Raw genomic sequence first — 20,209 nt, forward strand, 5'->3', positions numbered from 1 at the left:
GCGATTTTTTATTTATTTTATGACCGTTATAAACGTTGAGATTTAAACATTTTTAAATTTAAATTATCTTTTTTGGAGGTAGGAGATTTAACGTATTTTTTTTATATTGTATTATTTTCTCGTACGATTTAGATTTTCTGTTTGATCATTTATTTTGTGAGTTTTGTTTGAATTTATGATTTAACCGATTTAATTTTTGTTTACACATTTTCACTGTCCTAATTTTTGTCCAGTAAATAGCTTACCTGTGTGGCATCAGTATATGGCGTTGATGAGTTTTTGTCGACCAGTTGCGATCCAAACACCGGGACCCCACTCGAAGTAGGCGTCAGGGACCGCACATCCGAAATTTGTTGGGGTACCATTATGCTAATCCAAAAAAAAGCCCCCTAAACAACACAAACACAGTTCACCTATTGCACTAACACTAAATATTAATTCGTTCAAGTCCTGAAAAGTTTATTGCAGTCCAAATAGCGGTTTCTGCTTGTTCCGACGCGGGAGCCTCTCGGCGGACTTATCGCCGAAGACTTCCCAATATCTGGAAACTATTCTTAATTTTCGCTCTAGAATTAAAAAACTGCCGCTGTCTTGTTCCTCGGCGATCAGTCCATAAGTCATAATTTCAGCGGGACGAGACCGCTCAGTTATCAAGCGAGTGGCATAATCGCGATCGTGGCGGATACGTCAGCACTCGGCGGTGACAGAGAACCTACTAACTGGTCGGCAACGTGCAGAGTGCTGTCAATATACCCGCTCAGCTGTTCGCCCCTCCCCGCGCAAGCGCCCCGCTCCCCCCGCGCACGCCTCACTCTCGTGCGGAGCTCTGACACGAGTGCACATGTACACGCGTATCGTTTTTACAACCGAACATTACTTTTATCGGACGATGCGATGTACACATCCGCACGTTGCAAAGCAATATGGACTTTATAATTAGTATATATGGTCTAATTTTGATTGTGATAAATAAATTAACGTAATATTGCGTCTGATAAATAGTTCAAATTTAAATTATTTTACTAGAATACTTAAGTTTGTATCAGACAGTTGCTTTCGCAGACATTTAGACAGATTACAGATGTTTAACAAGAATATTATTAAGTTGCTATAACGAGCGAGAAGCGTCATTGATAATTTTATCAAATGGGAGGGATCCATGTCTGTTTGGACTCGATTCCTTATTAAAAAGTAATTACTATAAATATGTGTCTGACTTTATTGGGGAGTTTAAACTTCGAAAGTAATTTTGAATATTCCACGTTTAAGATTAAATAATAAGTAATCATATCAGTATAAAAAAGCAAATCTAACAGGTCGTGAGTTGTATCGGCCTAGTGTAGTGCTTAGAGTATACACCACCTTACTGTTTTTTTACCAAGGATATTTGGCTTCTTATATTAAATATGTATCAACTATTTGAACCTGATTTTAATGAAATATGTAGGTGGAAAGACAAATGGATAACTTAACTATACAAGTAAGTGGTCACCATAGCCATTGGCGTAGTATGTAAACTGTAGTTACACTGGCTCACTCACCCTTTAAAAAACTCCACTAGGTCATCTCAGTTTCGATATGGATATCAACTGTTACCCACAATCTGTTAACATTATAATTACCTATTACCAATTTCATATTCAAATACAATATTAGTTAATTAAATGCAAATTAATTGATGTAGTCAGAGAGTCAGCATAGGCAAGGACACATTCAGATGGATCGATATTCTAAAAATAATAATTATCATTGTATGACTTTACTAATACCATAAATTTGATGTAAAAGTAACCATAAAACGAACAACGCCGCGGGACATAACTGTATTTTATAGTATTATTTTGTCATATAATATAATAAAAAAGTAAAAAAGTATACTTGTGCTGACCGTACTGATATCCTTCAAAAAAATCACCTCCAACTAAATCGTTAACAAACAACATTAAATTAATGAGAATTACGATTTAGCCCGAGCTAGGTACAATAAAAAACTCGTCTAAAGATATAGTAGGCTATATGTTTTAATAAAAAATATTATAGCCTAAATAATTCAATGGAACAAACATCTGCCGATCGCCCGCATATCAGCGCATTTTTTTATTTATAATTCGATCAGCGCTGTAACGGTATAATCAACTTTATATCTATACAATAAGAGTGATTATCGTGTATCATGATGTCAGGTGTATTGTGAGCGCATTTGCAAATGATATGGGACAATTGGCGATACTAAGGGGTTCTTTTTTAACGAGTAAGTGGCGCAGTAGCTGTTCGACGTATGTATGTCACTAGCATATAGTCTTAACTTTGATGTATGTTGTTAAGAAAAGTTCGTTAGTGACAAGTAATTGCTTGTTGAACGCACTCTAGGACAGGAATAATTAAATTTAATAGTTTATCGCTTGAATGTATTGATCGAATAATTTGATCTATAATTCTATAATTAGAATGAGTAGCGATAGTTTTGTGGATGGACGGTTAAAGAAAGATTGCAGTTCAATTCGGACGAACTAGACTAGTTTTAACTGACACCATTTGAATTATGTTCTTGTTTTTTACAGAGGTTAAACTAGCAAATTAAAAAAAGTATAAAACGGGGTTTTGGTGTTTTTTTCAAAGGTAAAGCAAAACTATAAAAATTGGATTTTTTTTAAAATAATAAGGCTAATTTCGTATAAGTTCATCTTAATTTATACATTTTAAAGAAAACACATCGCGAGAAAACCTGACGTTTCTGATAATCTTCCAATTCATATGGAGCAAAAAATAAGCTTAAAAAATTATTGACAGTAAAGTATACCTTAGCCCAACATTGGGACTTCTATCAAAGATAAAGAAAAAAGAAAATATTTATGTTATATTTTTTAAGCAATTGTGTAATACAACTCACGCCATCTATATTAAACTGGTGTAACTAGAATTCTTTTAAGTACTTACACTAACAATTGATAAAATCATGTTAATCAAATGAATTGACATAAGTAATTAATTTTTGTTTTATCCATGACGCATACACTTATAATGTAACTTGTAAGTAATCTACTGCTGGGCTAGGAATACCTCTCGTGTTTAACGCTGTTCCAAGATTACACGTGTAACAGAATTTCATTGAAATTAGACTTATGCAGGTTTCCTCAATAGTAACCTTCACTGCTTACAAGGTGAATTATAAATACACGGAAATTCAGTGGCGCTTATCTGGGTATGAACCCGCAATCGTCCGTTAAAATGCGTTCGTTCTCACTACTGGCCCACCTCGGTTAATAATTATTAACCGTACATAGATTACTATGTCTATATTAATTATTACATCCATACCAATATTATAAATGTAAAAGTAACTCTGTCTATCTGACCCTCTTTCACTATCAAACCGCTGAACTGAATTTGATGAAATTTGCTATCCAGCAAATTTGAACTCGAAGGAAGGACATAGCCTAATTTTTGCCTATCACAGCCAACCACCATAAAACGCCAGCAAAACCGCGGGCGAAAACTAGTTAACAACAGAGGCTATTGTCAACGATAAAGTTATAAATACATTTCATTAGAACGGTACGTATACCTGTGTCACACTTAGCCCTCGGAAAGCTAATATTTGCGTAAACAGGAAGTCAGTTAAGATGAGGAAATGATACGGATTCAGGACAGCATCCGCTCCTTAGAAATCTAAGAGCCACTTTGGATTATGTTGGATAAAACAAACACACTGTATTATATATAAGTTGCCGGCCATTTAATGGGATGTTAATTTAACTTAACAATTGACTTTTCGAATAGATGTTGGCTCGTTACGAATTATCGAAATTGGTTCGGTAACAGCCCGTAAATTTCCAACGGCTGCGATACATCCTCTTACTTTAAGGAGAAGGTTTATAGGATATACCATGACGCTGCTATTGGAGCAGCTTGGTTGGTTATACATGTGTCTAATTTCCTCCATTATCCTACATTTCCTCCAGGTCGTAATGATTTTCTTCACCGCCGAGCACATTATGAATTATTAACACATGAAAGTAAGTGACACACGATTTCAACCACTGAGCAATCACGGCTATCATTGATTGTGTAGTTTTGGAAAAGTTACACAAAGAAGTATATAAGTTCAAATTAGTTAAACTTTAACAAACATTGCGGATTAATAGCGGGCAAGCAGAACTCTTGCTTGGTGATGATAACATCGTGAGGAATATGACCAAGAAAGACGTTATACGAGGCATTGCATTTTGCTTAAAAGTATATATTATACATGTATACAAGTATAGTAAATTATGGCTATTCAAGAAACAATCCGTTTTACAATATTGCATAATATAAAATAAAATATTAATAAAACTTAATCAATAATGGTTTCCAATAATACAGTACAATACAAATATTAAAGAAAATAATTTGCAAAATGTAAATAAGAGAGAGACAGATATACAAGAAGAGAGAAAGACTATAGGATTAAAATATATTAATTAAAACTATATCAGTAATACACATCAAACTAAATAAAAAATTAAATAAATCACTTCGCACCAATCCTTCATTAAAATATTCACAACATTAAATTTAAATTTGTACAGAGATAAATTATATCATTATTTTAAACAGTTTATTGTGCTGGGAACAATTTCGATATACAGAGCAAATAGGTCGTAACGGTAAGTGGCCTTTGCCCTTAGCCTATGTAACGTATTTGTGTCTATAATTACTAACTATAAACAGAAACATTGAAATTGTATTGCTGTTAGATGGATAGATAGATAGATAAATTGTAGAAGGGTGGTATCCACCTGCAAGTATTAACTTCTAATGTCTATAATATTAGAACATAATAAGTATGTTTTATACACTACACATTACTATGTGGTTGTGAGAATCAAGAACCTCAGGATCGATCTCATATTGAGCTTCCAAAGCAAAGAGTCAGTCACCGAAATCACTTTATTATACAGTACGGTAAACAAAAAAATATGTACAAAAAAAACAATGGCAAAAATCTGCATAAATGAGGCTCGAACAGCAGCAATAAAACTACGAATTTTAATATAACAGTTTATATTTTCAATTTAAAACAAATAAGTTCATCAAAATTCAATTAAAATATTGTAAACGATTTTTGTACATTGAGTTAAATGTTCAATGAAACAAATAGTGTAGCATAAGGTTATCAAATATTTCACTTTGAAATTCAATGTTAAATTTCCTTAAAAGAATTTCTCCCTATTTTGAACTTGACTTCCACTGAATACAGAAATTATAGCGCGAATCGTTGCGTTTTATTTAATACAAAAATCTGCGAGGGATAAGATGCAAACATTCTCAATCTAGAACATAATATATAATAGAATCTATATCATCGTATCATAACTAAGGTTTGCTTTCATTTATATGTGAAGATAAGTGTAATACTTGTTGACTTCCAGGCAGGATGTATTATATTCATATGCAATTTTATTTAAATGTTCTATTTTTAAATTTTTAAAAAGAGTGGCTACTGAGTCTCTAGTCTGTTCATCTTGATAGAATCTGCATTCCAGTGGTAAAATGTTAAATGACGATTAAAATACCTTGGAAAAAATTTGTGATTTTGCATTTGTCATACGATTATACTTATTAATTGCTGAATTTTTAAATGTGAAGTCAAAACCCATGGAGCAGTAGCTATGTGGACTATTATAGTATATTCACTTAAAAAATAACTATTTTACAATAAAATAAATCATAAGTACCTTTAATGAAAATCGAGACACACAAGTCCAAAAACAATAAAAAAATCTATTGTCTTCAATATCAGGACAGTATAGATCAAGTTTTAGTTAATTCCGCAATGTGTCATACTGTATATGTCGCTGATATCCTAATAACAACAGCACATGTTATCTCAAGTACTTTCTTCCTCTTGCGTTATTTGAAGTTAGCAAATATGCGAGGTCAAGCTAGTAAAACCATTTAAAAATAATACTATCAATATCTAAAGTCATAAATCTGACTGAAATAATTACATACAAGGCCACAATTTTAGTACTTAAATGGTACGTTTCTTGCATGCAAACACACTGGGTTACTTACTTTTTTAATCAATACACAACAATAAAAAATATTGGTACTTTTAGGTACGATACAGACAGGTTGAGACCGAACCTATCACACATTTTGTCTTAAGAGATAAATTAATTGTAAATCACATAATCAACAAAGTACGTATAGCAAAATCAATTCTGTGGAACTTTACCATCACTGGGATGTAATAAAAATAAATCGGTACCAGTAAAATAAAATTCCACATAATTACTGAATCGGAGATCGCCTTTTGAAAAAGAACTCCATTCCAAATGTTTACCGTGATTGAACGCTCGTACGGGATCATGAAAGGATCACGAACGAGAAATGATTGATTATTTTAATTTATGGGCGATAAATTCGAGATTGTGGAAGGACTTATTTGTGTGTGTTCGTATAAAAAAAAATACACGGACACTGTAAATATGCCATTGATTGGAAAATACATCTTGATTGGTCAACAACAAACTACAACAACAACAACAGCCTGTAAATTTCCCACTGCTGAGTTCATTGGCAAATACATCTTGATCGTTCAACAACTACAACAACAACAACAGCCTGTAAATTTCCCACTGCTGAGTTCAAGCTTCCTTTCCTTGCAAGTTCCCTTTTGAGGAAAAGGTTTGGAACATATACCACTACGCTGTTCCAGTGCGGGTGGTGAAAATTCTGACACATGTGTGTCAGAATTTCTATGACATTAGGCACATGCAGGTTTCCTCACGATGTTTCCCTAAACCGCCGAGCACGAGATGAATTGTAACACAAATTAAGCACATGAATATTCTGTGGTGCTTGCCTGAGTGTGAACCCCAAGATCATCGGTTAAAATGCACGCGTTTTAACCACTGGCCCATCTCGGCTTGATTATTCAAGTCGATGGAAACACTTTGAAGAGTATTGCCGTTAAATTCGATATTTAAATTTCCCCAATGATGTTTCTTGTTTTGCCTTCACTGTATTCTCGAAATCAATTTAAAACGCTGTTTAATCACGTAAAAAAGTGGAGCTTACTAGGGCTGGAACATGCGATCTCCGGATAAAATTAACCTATTCTACCCACAGTGGCTAGTGCTTAGGCTATCTCTGCTTGAATCTTGAACATTAATAAATTTGCATTACTTACAACACTCATAAACGTTTAATTTCGTCTTTGAAAATTATCAAATTATTTGATGCTTATATCTCATGAAGAATGGTGACTTATTTAAACTAAAAAAATTCTAAACTGCCAATTTAAGTATTCTTTTTTCAAATTTCAGAGAAATAAGAATTTTAAACGCTATTCGAATTTTTAATTATAATCAGTCATTGCAGCCAAATTTACACTTACGATTTGGCATTTTATCATAATGGCTTTGGTGGAATTCGTTATTTATTTATCGCAAATCAAAAGGAGACATTTAATGACAATTCAATTGAGCTAGCGTTGCGTGCTAAAGGAACAGCTGACGAGAGTCACGTTAGAAATAAACAGAAATACATTCTGTTTATAAATAATTGAAATAAACTGAGTAAAAGTCCGACATTCATTTATTGCTGACTAGTAGTTAGGCGGTTTTACTTGCGTTTTTGGGCAAAAAAGCCCATGTCTTTTATTGGAGTTCAAGTTTGCTTCATACCAAATTTCATTAAATTTGGTTGAGCGGTTTGGTCGTAAAAGAGCGACAGAGTTGCTTTCACATTTATAATATTAGTATGGATTGTATACATAATTAAATAAAAGTCATCGCTGTTCTATCTATCCAAATATCACAGGAAGTCAGATCGATTCGTCATAAATCGGCTGAATCACCAATATATAAAGCTTAGTTAGCGTTTTGTACACGTGAACTAATAACGTCATTATACATCAATAGATCACGACGTCTGTTTATTCAAACATTATCATTATTTTACTGGTTGCGTTGAAATAATATCCCATTTAAGTCTTCACTAGAAAAATATAAATCCATGTAATTATTTTGTTTATTATAAAATGTATAGCCAAACGACGTTGATAAAAAATGATGGTTGGGCTTTGCGCAAGCCCGGCTCGGTATGTATCACTCACTCATCAGGTATTCTGCCGCCAAATAACAGTACTCAGTATTGTTGTGTTCCGGTTTGAAGGGTGAGTGAGCCAGTGTAACTACAGGCACAAGGGACGTAACATCTTAGTTCCCAAGGTTGGTGACACATTGACGATGTAAGGAATAGTTAATATTTCTTACAGCGTCATTGTCTATGGGTGATGGTGACCACTTACCATCAGGTGGCTCATATGCTCGTCCGACAACCTATACCATAAAAAATACACTTATTATAATAATATATATCTTATAACGATACATATATGAAAGATACATCGAAGAAAGGGCGAAATCTTTTTTTAGTTATTGGAAGTTTTTCTCGGAAGAATATATAAATCTATGGGCATTGATAGTTTTACAGCATCGAGACAGTCTATTTAATATTTATATTGACATTTCTGTAGTTGATTGAACAATGATTGAATAACATGCAGACATATATAATATCTACTGGCGGATTTACCAATAAGCTAAGTAGGCAGGAGCCTAGGGCGGGAGATTTAGAGGGGCGGCAAATTTAGCCAAATATTTTATTTATTACAGAAAAAAAAACTTATAATTATATGTAATGTATACACATCACGTCCGTAATCCGTATACTCGTCACTTCATAGCGGCTTGCAAAAATAATCCAGTAACTAACAGCAATATTATCTAGTTCACAGTCATACTAATAATGGGAAAAAGCCGATGTAATGAGGACGTTGAAACAAATGTCATAAACTTTCAATTTCAGAATAAACGTAGTTAATATGTCAGTTGGGGCGGCAAAAATTGAATGTCCTACTAGCGGCAAATTTGATTTGCAAAATCCGCCATTGATAATATCGATAACAAAGATATTTCATTCAGAATCTTCCAAAGTGACAAATTCCGATAGTCAATTACGTACTGGTCTTAATCAAGATATCCCAATCAAAAAGGCGTAAAAAATATTGCTTGACACTGCGTTTGAATCTTCCATAAAAATATATTCTAAGTCATAAGTTAATTATTTATTTATTCGCTCTTCGATCTCGACAAGTCTTGACATGTCTCATCATGCATGTGCCTTACACACCTATATTAAATTATTCACAAGCTATTCAAACTAACCAACCGTTTATGTATTTGATTAAAGTCTATTAAGAGATAAAAATATTAATTTAAATTCACGGCAGGTAATTTTTTTTTTTGTCCGAAAAGGTTTGGCGAAAAAGAACAGGTCTAGGATGCTTACTGCTTAATTAAAACAGACTGTGTGTCATTTGTAGCTATGGAAAATGTTTCCAACCTTCTCCTTAAAAGGAGAGGAGGCCCAGTAGTGGGAAATTTATAGGCTGTTGTTGTTGTAATTGCTTCATCAAAAATACAAGCCTCACAATATAACTTAAACAAAATATGACTAAAAGTATGACTCAAAATATACGCACAATTGGTTGTATGTATATGTTGTCTATATGTTATATGAATAGCAATGATTTCCAAGCACCGATGTCATCGGTGGGTCCTTCAATCGCTTTCTTAGTTATTAAGAAATGACTCTATACCTCCTTAGATTATGTATATGGATATACGTTCGTATTTGGCTGTTACAAAATAAGTATAAAATTTATAGCTGCAAAAACATACCCAAATTCGCCTGAGGCGTTATTGGTAACAATAATCAATCAACGTTTTATTGAGGTGAGAACAATCAATTCGAGAATGGAACAAAATACCGATTGACTTACTGACTGATATTGTGTTCATCTCGTTATTTTTGGAATAAAAGATTCGATCTTTTATATTTTTTTATTCGTTTTTATTTTTATTTTGAATTAAAGATATATTATGGACAGCTTTTATATTTATTGGAGAATCTGTATTCCTGCAAAATGTAGTAGATAATACTTAAGTTCGGTATATATACTATAGTATTATGTTTAATATATAAAATGGGAAGAGTCAGCCCAGCAGTGGGTTTTAAGTGCTTACATTTCCTTATTTAAATATGAATTATTATCAATATGCTTAATTATATACACAAATTATTCACAGGGAGAAACTGGGTGACACGCTTTGTTAAAAAAATTTACTTACCGAGCATTTTGTGAGGTTTCATATGACATGATGTCACCCTTGACCCGGTGACTCAAAACAGTGATTTTTGTTGATAAGATATTCGATACCTTAATCGTAAATGCGTTGTGTTCATTTGAGTAGAAAAAGCATACGTCATTATTTTACTCATCGAATGTTATAGTCCATATACGAAATGTAAAAAAAAAGACAAAATACTAATCAAAGAGTTGAAATTAATTTTAAATTAAAAAAAGAATTGTCATGGCAACCAAAAAAAACAAAACGCTGAGATTATTAATTAGCGGATGTTCTTTATAGTGAAATATTCTTTTTTCAAATTTGTTGTTAATTTTTATAATCAATTTTTGATACAGATTTTTCTCGTCTTTATTTATCAATCATACGTTTATCTTTCAAGTAATTTCATTACTTTGCTCCTATTTTTTCCAGGAACGAAAACGATCTCTTCGCAACAAGATTACCTCGACCTATAGTTGCTGCGAAAGGGAAGAATAAACCATCAAATAGACTTTTGCATTCATAATAGAACTCGGGTTATCTCTAGAGTATGCTGTGCTGAATTTGATGAATTTTCTTTTCCAATTTGAAGATTTATTGATCTATGTCATAAGTTAAAAGGATCTCATCAAAAAGCACTCTCACTCTGGCAGAATTTTTATGCCTAAAAATATGCCTTTGTAATTACAATCATATGTTATAAAACATATAACATGATTAACAGTTAGGTTACATTTTAAAAATGTCTTATTATATAATCTAATAAACTTGAGTGAATTGAACATTATGTATATTTGTTTTAGTTTTTTAAACTGATTAATAATTAAAATATAGCCCTGAGATACACATGATATAAAAAACCTGGGCAGTTTACTTGGGGTACTCCCAAGATAACTTTCAAATGTACTAGTCTTAGTGTCATCGAAATCACAGCCAGATTATTAAGACGATACATCCTAGGTCTTAATCAAATTGTTTGCCAGTCAGATAGTTTAAACTATATGATATCTGAAATAATAGAAACATCTCAGATGAAGACGAGAATCTAACAATAATTTTCGAAACAAAAAATGGCATACGTTCAAAGAATACGTCCCGCTACGAAAATGCTGATAGAATCAAATTGACCATCCGATGTCAGCAAACCCAGTATCTACCCTGTAATTCATTGCTGGAAAACCTTAAATCCACAAAGAATACATTCAAATATCAACTTTAAACCATTAATAGAAATATCAAATTCGCCTGGCTCCATCAAACGCAGAATTCAACAAGCAATATTAGATATTTTATCTCGTTCACTGCAAGCGCGTTTGTGTTGTGGTCCCTGTCGGGCGTCGACTGTCTATCCCTTTCAGGCATACGACCATGTATTGTCCTCTTACTCGCACACCTAACCGGTACTTTCGGAGCACGTTCTGGTGGTACAAGAAAGTGGAAGCTGGTAAGATTAGAGGTGTTATGACTTTTTTCTGACTCAAATTTGTAGATTTGCCAATAGAAGTTTCGTGAGTCATAACAGAAGTCATAACATAATTAATGATTTCAATGTGGCGACGTAATATGATATACTAAGTCGATAAATGTATTTTATTTCATTATTAATAACAGTTGTTGCTACTGAGTCGACTAAAGTGTTATAACCGTAATTATGATTTGATAACACGAGTACCCAAGGATTTCAATGCTAATTAAAGTTTACCAAATGCTAAGCATACAATATAACTGCAGACACATAATCATCTTTTCAATTAAACTCAAATTTCAAATATCGTTACAATATTTGAATTGTTATGATATACTATTTTATTATACATACTTAATATAACATGTTATGTAAGTTACATCATCAATACTAATATTATACTTACCTACATTGTCAAGTAAAATTTCTATCTGTCCATTGCAAAGTTAATCTTTAAGAAAGAACATAGGGTTGTTTTACGCGTACCATCTGATTTATCTTGTAACTAACATATACATATAAATAATTTTCTAATATATGTTGGATTCAAGCTAATCTTGTTTTTAACTAAATTTACCTATAAAAGTAACAAAGTAACTGTCACTACTGGACTAAGGTAAATCTTCTTTTGAGGATCAGGTTGGTCTCTTATTCCGTCAGGCTGTTCCAGTGGTGCATACACATCTGCTAGATCTTCATCCACAATTTCCTGTTCCACTGATGATTTTCAAAACGCAAATTAAGCACACTAATATTCGTGTGCTTAATTGCTTGCCCAGATTTGAACCCGCAATCCTTGTTTATAATTAACGTTTTTTAATCGCTGGGTCAGCTGGTGAATCACCTCTATATACTAATATCCGGTTTTAAAACGTTGTTCGAATTGAAATTTATTCAGTTTAAATACTAATCGCGTATTGGTCGCCTATAATTTCATCAGCTTTTATCAACCAATTACAATTCAGGTTAAACCAAAATAGTTACCTAATTTGACTTTGATAAGCGTTTTAGAAACAATTAATTACCACAATGATGTTAGCTCTCTACAGAGGCAGTCGTTATTGAAATAATAATCAAACTAAGATAAAATAAACTGACAAATTCTTATATACTAGCGACCCGTCCCGGCTTCGCACGTGCAATCCTGGTACTAAATATTCAACTAAAAATTATTTACGACACCACATTAGATACATCTAAAATTATCAGTGTTTCTTTACTATATTGTCCAAGTATTATATACAAAAACGTTTCCCTTGAATCACTCTATTTATCTATTAAAAATAAAATCACATAAAATCCGTTGCGTAATCTAAGCTTTCCCAAGGTTGGTGGCACATTGACGTTGTAAGGAATAGTTAATGTTTCTTACAGCTTCATTGTCTATGGGTGATGGTCAGTTACCATCAGGTGGCCCATATGCTCGTCCGCCAATCTATACCATAAAAAAATACTTTGTTTTATACTATGTAACGATAGATAAAAGATAAGATAACTTATCTATATTCATAGATTTAGTCCATTCCGTGACCTTTTGAACTATTCATAGATCTACTGATTTAAGATAACTAGAAAGTTGTGGAGACATAACCAGTCGCGTCACAGATGTGTCAGTCATTCAAATAAATACAAATTCATACATTTTGTATGATAAACTAACGCCAGAATGCCAATTGATTTATTTATATGCCAGTATAGCCAATATTATAAAAACGTTGCGGATACCGAGTTTCAAAAAAATACTTAGTCATTTACTAAGTATTTTCCATAGTATAGTAAGAATAGTCATATGAATTTCTTCAAAAATTTGTTATGTCGATTCATGTGACCTAACGGCTGGACCACCGCGTTAGAAGTACCCTCTTTTTAATGCGAGTGATCAAAGTTCCTAACGTCACGATATTAGATCATCGTTAGATAAAATTATGGGTATAGATCTCGCATTACCTTGACCTATTCTAAAGCATGGCTATTACTCCGAGTACAATTAACTGGTGATGTGGATTTATTTTTATCTTATTATATAACGCTGTATATTTTAATCGATATAATGAGAATTAAGTGTATATGTGAAGATCCAACTTCAAGTAAAACGGGAACATAAAATAATTACCAATATTTAATATAGTTTTTTAGAGTCAACCCCGGGCAAGCACCGCTGATTCATGAACTTAATTCGTCTTTATAATTCATCTCGTGCTCGGCGGTGAAGGAAACCATCGTGAGGAAACCTGCATGTGACCAATTTCATAGAAATTCTGCCACATGTGTATTCCACAAACCCGCATTGGAACAGCGTGGTGGAATATGTCCCAAATTTTCTCCTTAATGGGAGAGAAATTTACCAGGTATTTACGATTATTTGTAAATATTATATTTGAAATAATTTATAGGCTTACATATGGTTTATAGTATTGACAAAGGGCTAATTATTTATCTCACTACTACAGCGGTACACGACTTTATTTTATATTATCTAATGATGATATAAGTGTACCGATAACGTCCCACCGTTGGGCCACAACCGATACTTTGGGAATTGGCATATAGTGTAATTTATGATAAGGAACTTCGCTCCAAAAAAACAAATAACCATCCATTGATGACTCATTCCTTTATAACATTACAATTATTAATAACAATTTAACTAAATACCAGACGGTTTTAGCGTGCGTTCTAATTATCTGTTCCGATTTTATTTAATGTGTGTGACGTATCCAAAGTATATATTGGCAAAGCCCAGTTACGTTATCTATTGTAAACGATTGTCTGTCAGTGGGAACGCTGTCCAAGTTTGACCAATTGGGTCAGATAAAGAGCTAGGATGTTGTATCGCGAACACTTGTTCCAGTTTTGTAATATTATTGATGAGTTTTTGATCATTTGCCATTTAAAATTTATATTCCTAATTTTATCATGTATTTTGATACTAGTTGTGGTCTGCGGCCTCGTTCGCTTTTTAGGGTGTTGGTTGTCATGTGTCAGGCAAAATGCTTTTCCCGTCCGTCCTTGAAGTTCAAGTTTGCTTCGTACCAAATTTCATCAAATTCGCTTTAGCAGTGATTGCGGGTTCAAACTCAGGCAAGCACCATCATATATATCGTCATCATATATCATCATATATATGTGCTTAATTTGTGTTTATAATTCACCTCGTGCTCGGCGGTGAACGAAAACATCGTGAGGAAACCTGCATGTGTCTAATTGCATAGAAATTCTGCCAAATGTGCATTCCATCAACCCGCATTGGAACAGCGTGGTGGAATATATTCCAAACCCTCTCCTCAATGGATAAAAATTTTATACATATATCTAACATATCCAGACGGGCTTCCATAAAGCCCTATCACCAATTCTGTGCTATTGCATTAATTTTTTTCTTATATTTGCATTTACATTCCGAATTTAAAATTTCATAAACACTGACAGCAACTGATACAATCAAATACTAAACGTAATAGTGTAGCCATTACTTATTTCTGTAATAGATATTTCCAATTTTTTTTAACATTACTTTCTTCGCTTCAAGTAAGCACCTCTGTAGCCTCCGGGTTTTTAACGTGGATCAAAGATGTTGTCCCTTCGCCTATAATTATATTGGATTGCTCTCAATTTAAACGGCAACAACAAAAGCTATTTGTTTTTTGTTTTTTTTTTCGTCGAAAGTAAATCACTTAAATTTTATTCGTTGATCGTTTCCTCAAAAAGAAATATCATTATATTATTTGGCATTCATTATATTTATTTGTGGTTTATTTTAAATCGAATAATCGAAATTTGTATCATAATTTTATTTATGGTTTGCACTTATTCACATTGAAACATTAAACCAAGTTGATGTTAATTATAATTTCACGATTTTAAATTAGAATTTTGAAATATCGAAATTAAATGGTAGGTAGACACGTCACTTGTTATTTTATATTTTATAACAAAAGTATTGACACTAGGGTAATATTTTAATAAAATCGAACACTGAGCAAAAGCCTCAGAAAATACATGACATATATTATATAAACACACTTGTAAAGTCATTACAGATTTGAAGCCATTATCTTCTATTCTGATTTACGAACTCCAACTACTGTGCCATCTCGGTTCATTATTTATAACTAATTAATTTAATTATTATTATATTTGATGTTGAATCTTACTGATATATTATTTACGGCGTCTAACTTTGTTTGACTTACGATCTCGTTACCAAAACTATCACGCCTACATCAGTTTACAGAATAAATTGACATTATCATCAATTCACGCAACAACTGACTTACTTAGAATCCCGATAATTGTTGCTCCAAAACGCGTAGTAACATTTGATTTATCACCTACCAAGGGAATGTCTTCTCTAATTCGTGTAGCAATAAGGCTTATTTTGGTATGGCGATTTCAAATAGATCTAGGTGAAACAGAAGCGTGTGAAGACCAAATGGATCTACGTTCGTTTACTTTATTGATTTAAGCTTCGTTATTATTGGCTTAATAATGAAATTAGTTTGTAAGACAAATGTTTGCTGAATATGAAACTTGAGGTGAAGTGAAATGGTTTTAAAAGTACGATCTTTGCGAAGTTTTTCCTAATATGCCATCTATTATAAAAATCTCAGCTTTTGAGATCACTGCTTCAAACAGATATACCGTGTTCCCAAACCAATAGCTCAAGTTTTTAAGCCACGATATCCTTCACCTAGATCTTCTCCTATATAATAAGTTGAAATATTTCGTTGTGTTTCGAATTTTGTACCAAAAATATTCGAACATTTTATGCTTAAATATGGGACAACATATTAGACAACATCACACATTACTCTGATCCCAATGTAAGTAGCTAACGCACTTGTGTTATGGAAAATCAGAAGTAACAACGGTACTACAAACACCCAGACCCAAGATTATTATCATTGAGATTATTATACTGATTATTGTTCAAAACATTTATAAATTTAATCATTGTTATGTTCATAAATATCGTTGACTAAAGTCCATAATATATATGACAATATACATATATTTAATTGTTATGTATAAACAAAACGAATGAATCAATCACACTAACTCACTAACTTCTGAGCTCTTGTCCTTCAATTTACAACAATTCAATATCAAACTATACACTAAAATCAACATGGAAATTGAAGCTCTATTGCAATTAGATAAACATTATAATTGCTTGTTAATTTTCAACTTTTGCCAGATGAAACGCTTAGTGTATAGTTTCGGGTTACAAAGTATATTTACAATAACAATGAAAGGAGTTATACCATCTATATTATAACATTATAAATAATATGTACAATTTATTGATGGGTGATATATTCCTTTCTCTGGTGTAGTAAGAATCATTAATCATTCATTAAATCGCCAATGCGCGACTAACCTTAGGAACTAAGATGTTATGTCCCTTATTTCTGTAGTTACCCTGGCTCACTCGCCCTTCAAACCGGAACCCAACAATACTAAGTACTGTTATTTGGCGGTAGAATATCTGGAGTGGGTGGTACCTACCCAAATAGGCTTGCACAAAGCCCTCAACCAAGTAAAACTGGTTGGACTAAGGCGGTTAAAGAATTGACGATCAAAAGGTAACGAAGGTTATTACTTATTACCAAGATGATATATTATATGTTACACATATGAGGCTGCTTTAAAGCCTTACAGTATCTCACGTTCTTATGTTTTGAATAGAAGGCGAGAAATAGGGTCTGCGATTGTTAGTTTGTTGACCCTTGAGATCAAAGAAGCTTGCAATGTTTGTAAGGTAAATGACCATTTAAGTGTGACTACTACGTACGTGTAAATATTTTTTAATGAATATTTTTTTTCTTAATTTATAATACGATTAAACCAATGTGTAAAATTTGTTATCGTTCCTATTTTTAATTAAACTATAGCAGACGAACTATAATCATTATAGCGCCTCAGCTTCGCACGAGTACTTGATATTTATCATTATATTATGACCAAATTACATTAAATCATTATAAATTGTAGTCTATGTGTTATTTTGATGTATAACCTATATTACTGTATATGTAATGTAATATATGTAAATTTCATCCAAATCCGTTCAGTAGTTTATTCGCGAAAGAAACATACATACAGGAAGTAGAGTGTCCACAGATTTTTTTAATAGTTTATTTTGAAACAGGTACGCGATCACTATCGAGCAAACACATTGGCACTTTAAAAAATAGTATCCACGCCTGACATGACAAGCAAACTCAACATCAAAATACATACACTTGCTTTACCTTATGCCTTAAATGACTTGGTGGTAGGGCTTTGTATAAGCCCGCCTGACTAAGTACCACCCACTCACCAGATATTCTACTGCTGAACAACAGTACGCAGTATTATTGTCTTCCGTTTTGAAGGGTGAGTGAGCCAGTGTAACTAAAGGTATAAGGGACATAGCACCTTAGTTCCCAAGGTTGGTGGCGCATTGACGATGTAAGGAATAGTTAATATTTCTTACAGTGTCATTGTCTATCAGTGATGGTGACTTACCAGAGGCCCATATGCTCGTCCGCCAACCTATTCCATAAAAAAAAATTAAACACTGGTTCACTCATCCAATACTAAAAACAATAATACTTAGTAAAATATAACACAAAACAATTTCGGAGTTGACACTAAACCGTTTCGTTATATCGTTTCATTCGATTCTGGAAGACGTAACTTTCCTTCAATACAATCTTTAATATATTAACATAAAGTAAATCTTCTTAATAGTGATAATTAAGACAATATTAGAAATGTCATAAGATGTTATATTTAGATCATTACCCAAACTCTCTGTTATTTTTTCTGTAAACATAATGATTTAGTACGAATTATTTGTAATTAGATAACGGTAACAGAACAAACACACACATCTATTACCATTTATGGTCATTCATACTTTTGTTATGATCTCATTTTATGTTACGTGTAATCGTGATAATCGTTTGTTTTTATTAATGGCCAGTAAAAAGTAACGGCACTTGTCCCATTGTTGGACGAGGAATTGACCAAGATAGTTGATGCCGCTTCACCTATTTACATTTGTCATATTCTTTATCGCCAAGCAGGAAAACAAGAGATTGCAACAACCGCCACATCGCTAAAGATTCAACTGTTTTCTCTCTCTTCATATATAGGTATAGATTTTTTTTTTTTTCATAGAAATCTAGACCGTATTGATTTATTTATATTGACGTTATTACTATGAATACAATATTGTACATTAACTTATATACAGTCGGGGTATGACAAACTTCGTCTCCTTAATATCTATTTTCGTGTGCTCAGTATGAGCGATAATCTGCTTCACCGATTGAGAATGACATATTGCGTCGCAATGATTTGATGTTTAGATTCAAAAGGTACTAAGAGTTTAAAGTTCGGTAAAGAAATAAATTTGATAACTGACGAAGGTTTTCTTACTCTGACTGTACACTGTAACGAATACCATTATGTCTTGTGAAGTCAGTTAGCCTCCCGAGAAATTGGTAAGGAATAAAAACTGCTAACTCTATTGATGTGCTATGTTATAATAAAATTGTCATTTCCCTTGTGCTTGTAATTGGAACATGGAAATAAATAATTGATCTTTGGGGTGGGATAACTGATGGTGATAGTCAGGCAGTATGAGCTTCCAATTATGGAATTGGAATTGGATTGAGAAATAAGCTAACTTAGATGTTGTTTAAGTATATACTGAGTATAGGTGAAATTCATTCCATTACAAAATTTCCCCTTATTTTCCAAAAAGGTTTTATGGAAGATGAAATTAAAATAAGAATTCTTAGTAAGTATCTACGTCTCGAAAAGAGTACTATGCTAAATTTCAAATCAATCAGATGTCAAGCTACGGAGAGCTGGTGATGATTCTATCATTGGTATTTCGCATATTTATACATGTAATAAAAGTGTCTGTTTTGTAATATTAAACTGCTGTTTGCTCAATAAATTTGTATGTGTACACGGTACATGTACAAAAATGCAATTTTTTACAATTTTTGTCTATCTATCTATCTATAGTGTGTATATCTGTTTAAATGTTAAAAAAGAGTAACTACTGAGTTTCTTCTCGGTAGAATCTTCTTTCCGAACCGGTGGTAGAATCACTTAATTGTAAAATGACTATTCAAAAGTGTTTGTAAAAGCCTACTTGAATGAAGTTTATTTTGATTGATTGATTGTTCCGGTTGAATTATGGAAACCTGGATCGATTTTGGCGAGACTTTCACGATGATGGTTGATGTAAAAGGAGTACTTTAGGCTTCAACAATAAAATTTTTGTAAAGTCAAGGTACACAATAGTCGCGGGCACAGCTAGTATATAATACAGATAATAATTGGGTTGGTTCGTGTTTAATATTAAAAATATATGTCCGGATATATTATTATCTTACCGAACGATTTAGTTTTAATTTTGTGATATTATATTTATCTCCTTATTATGAATCTCTTTTTTTTATCTTTTTCTACAAATCCTTTTGAGACATAACTAAGCCTTATACTCGTCCGTTTTGACATTATTTTAATCTTATATATTTACTTTTATATTTAC

At 32.7% G+C, this 20,209-nt stretch overlaps 1 protein-coding gene across 1 annotated transcript in view; it reads right to left on the reverse strand.

The window, feature by feature from the left end:
• LOC124537632 (transcription factor sem-2-like) overlaps positions 1-745 on the reverse strand; it is a 72,118-nt gene extending 71,373 nt beyond the window's left edge. The window contains exon 1 of the mRNA XM_047114529.1: positions 246-745. Coding sequence (XP_046970485.1) covers positions 246-365 — 120 coding nt within the window. The 5' untranslated portion in view covers positions 366-745. The remainder of the gene's footprint in view (positions 1-245) is intronic.
• Positions 746-20,209: the final 19,464 nt, after the last annotated feature.

This window comes from Vanessa cardui, chromosome 18 (genome assembly GCF_905220365.1).
Source record: "Vanessa cardui chromosome 18, ilVanCard2.1, whole genome shotgun sequence".
NCBI lineage: Eukaryota > Metazoa > Arthropoda > Insecta > Lepidoptera > Nymphalidae > Vanessa > Vanessa cardui.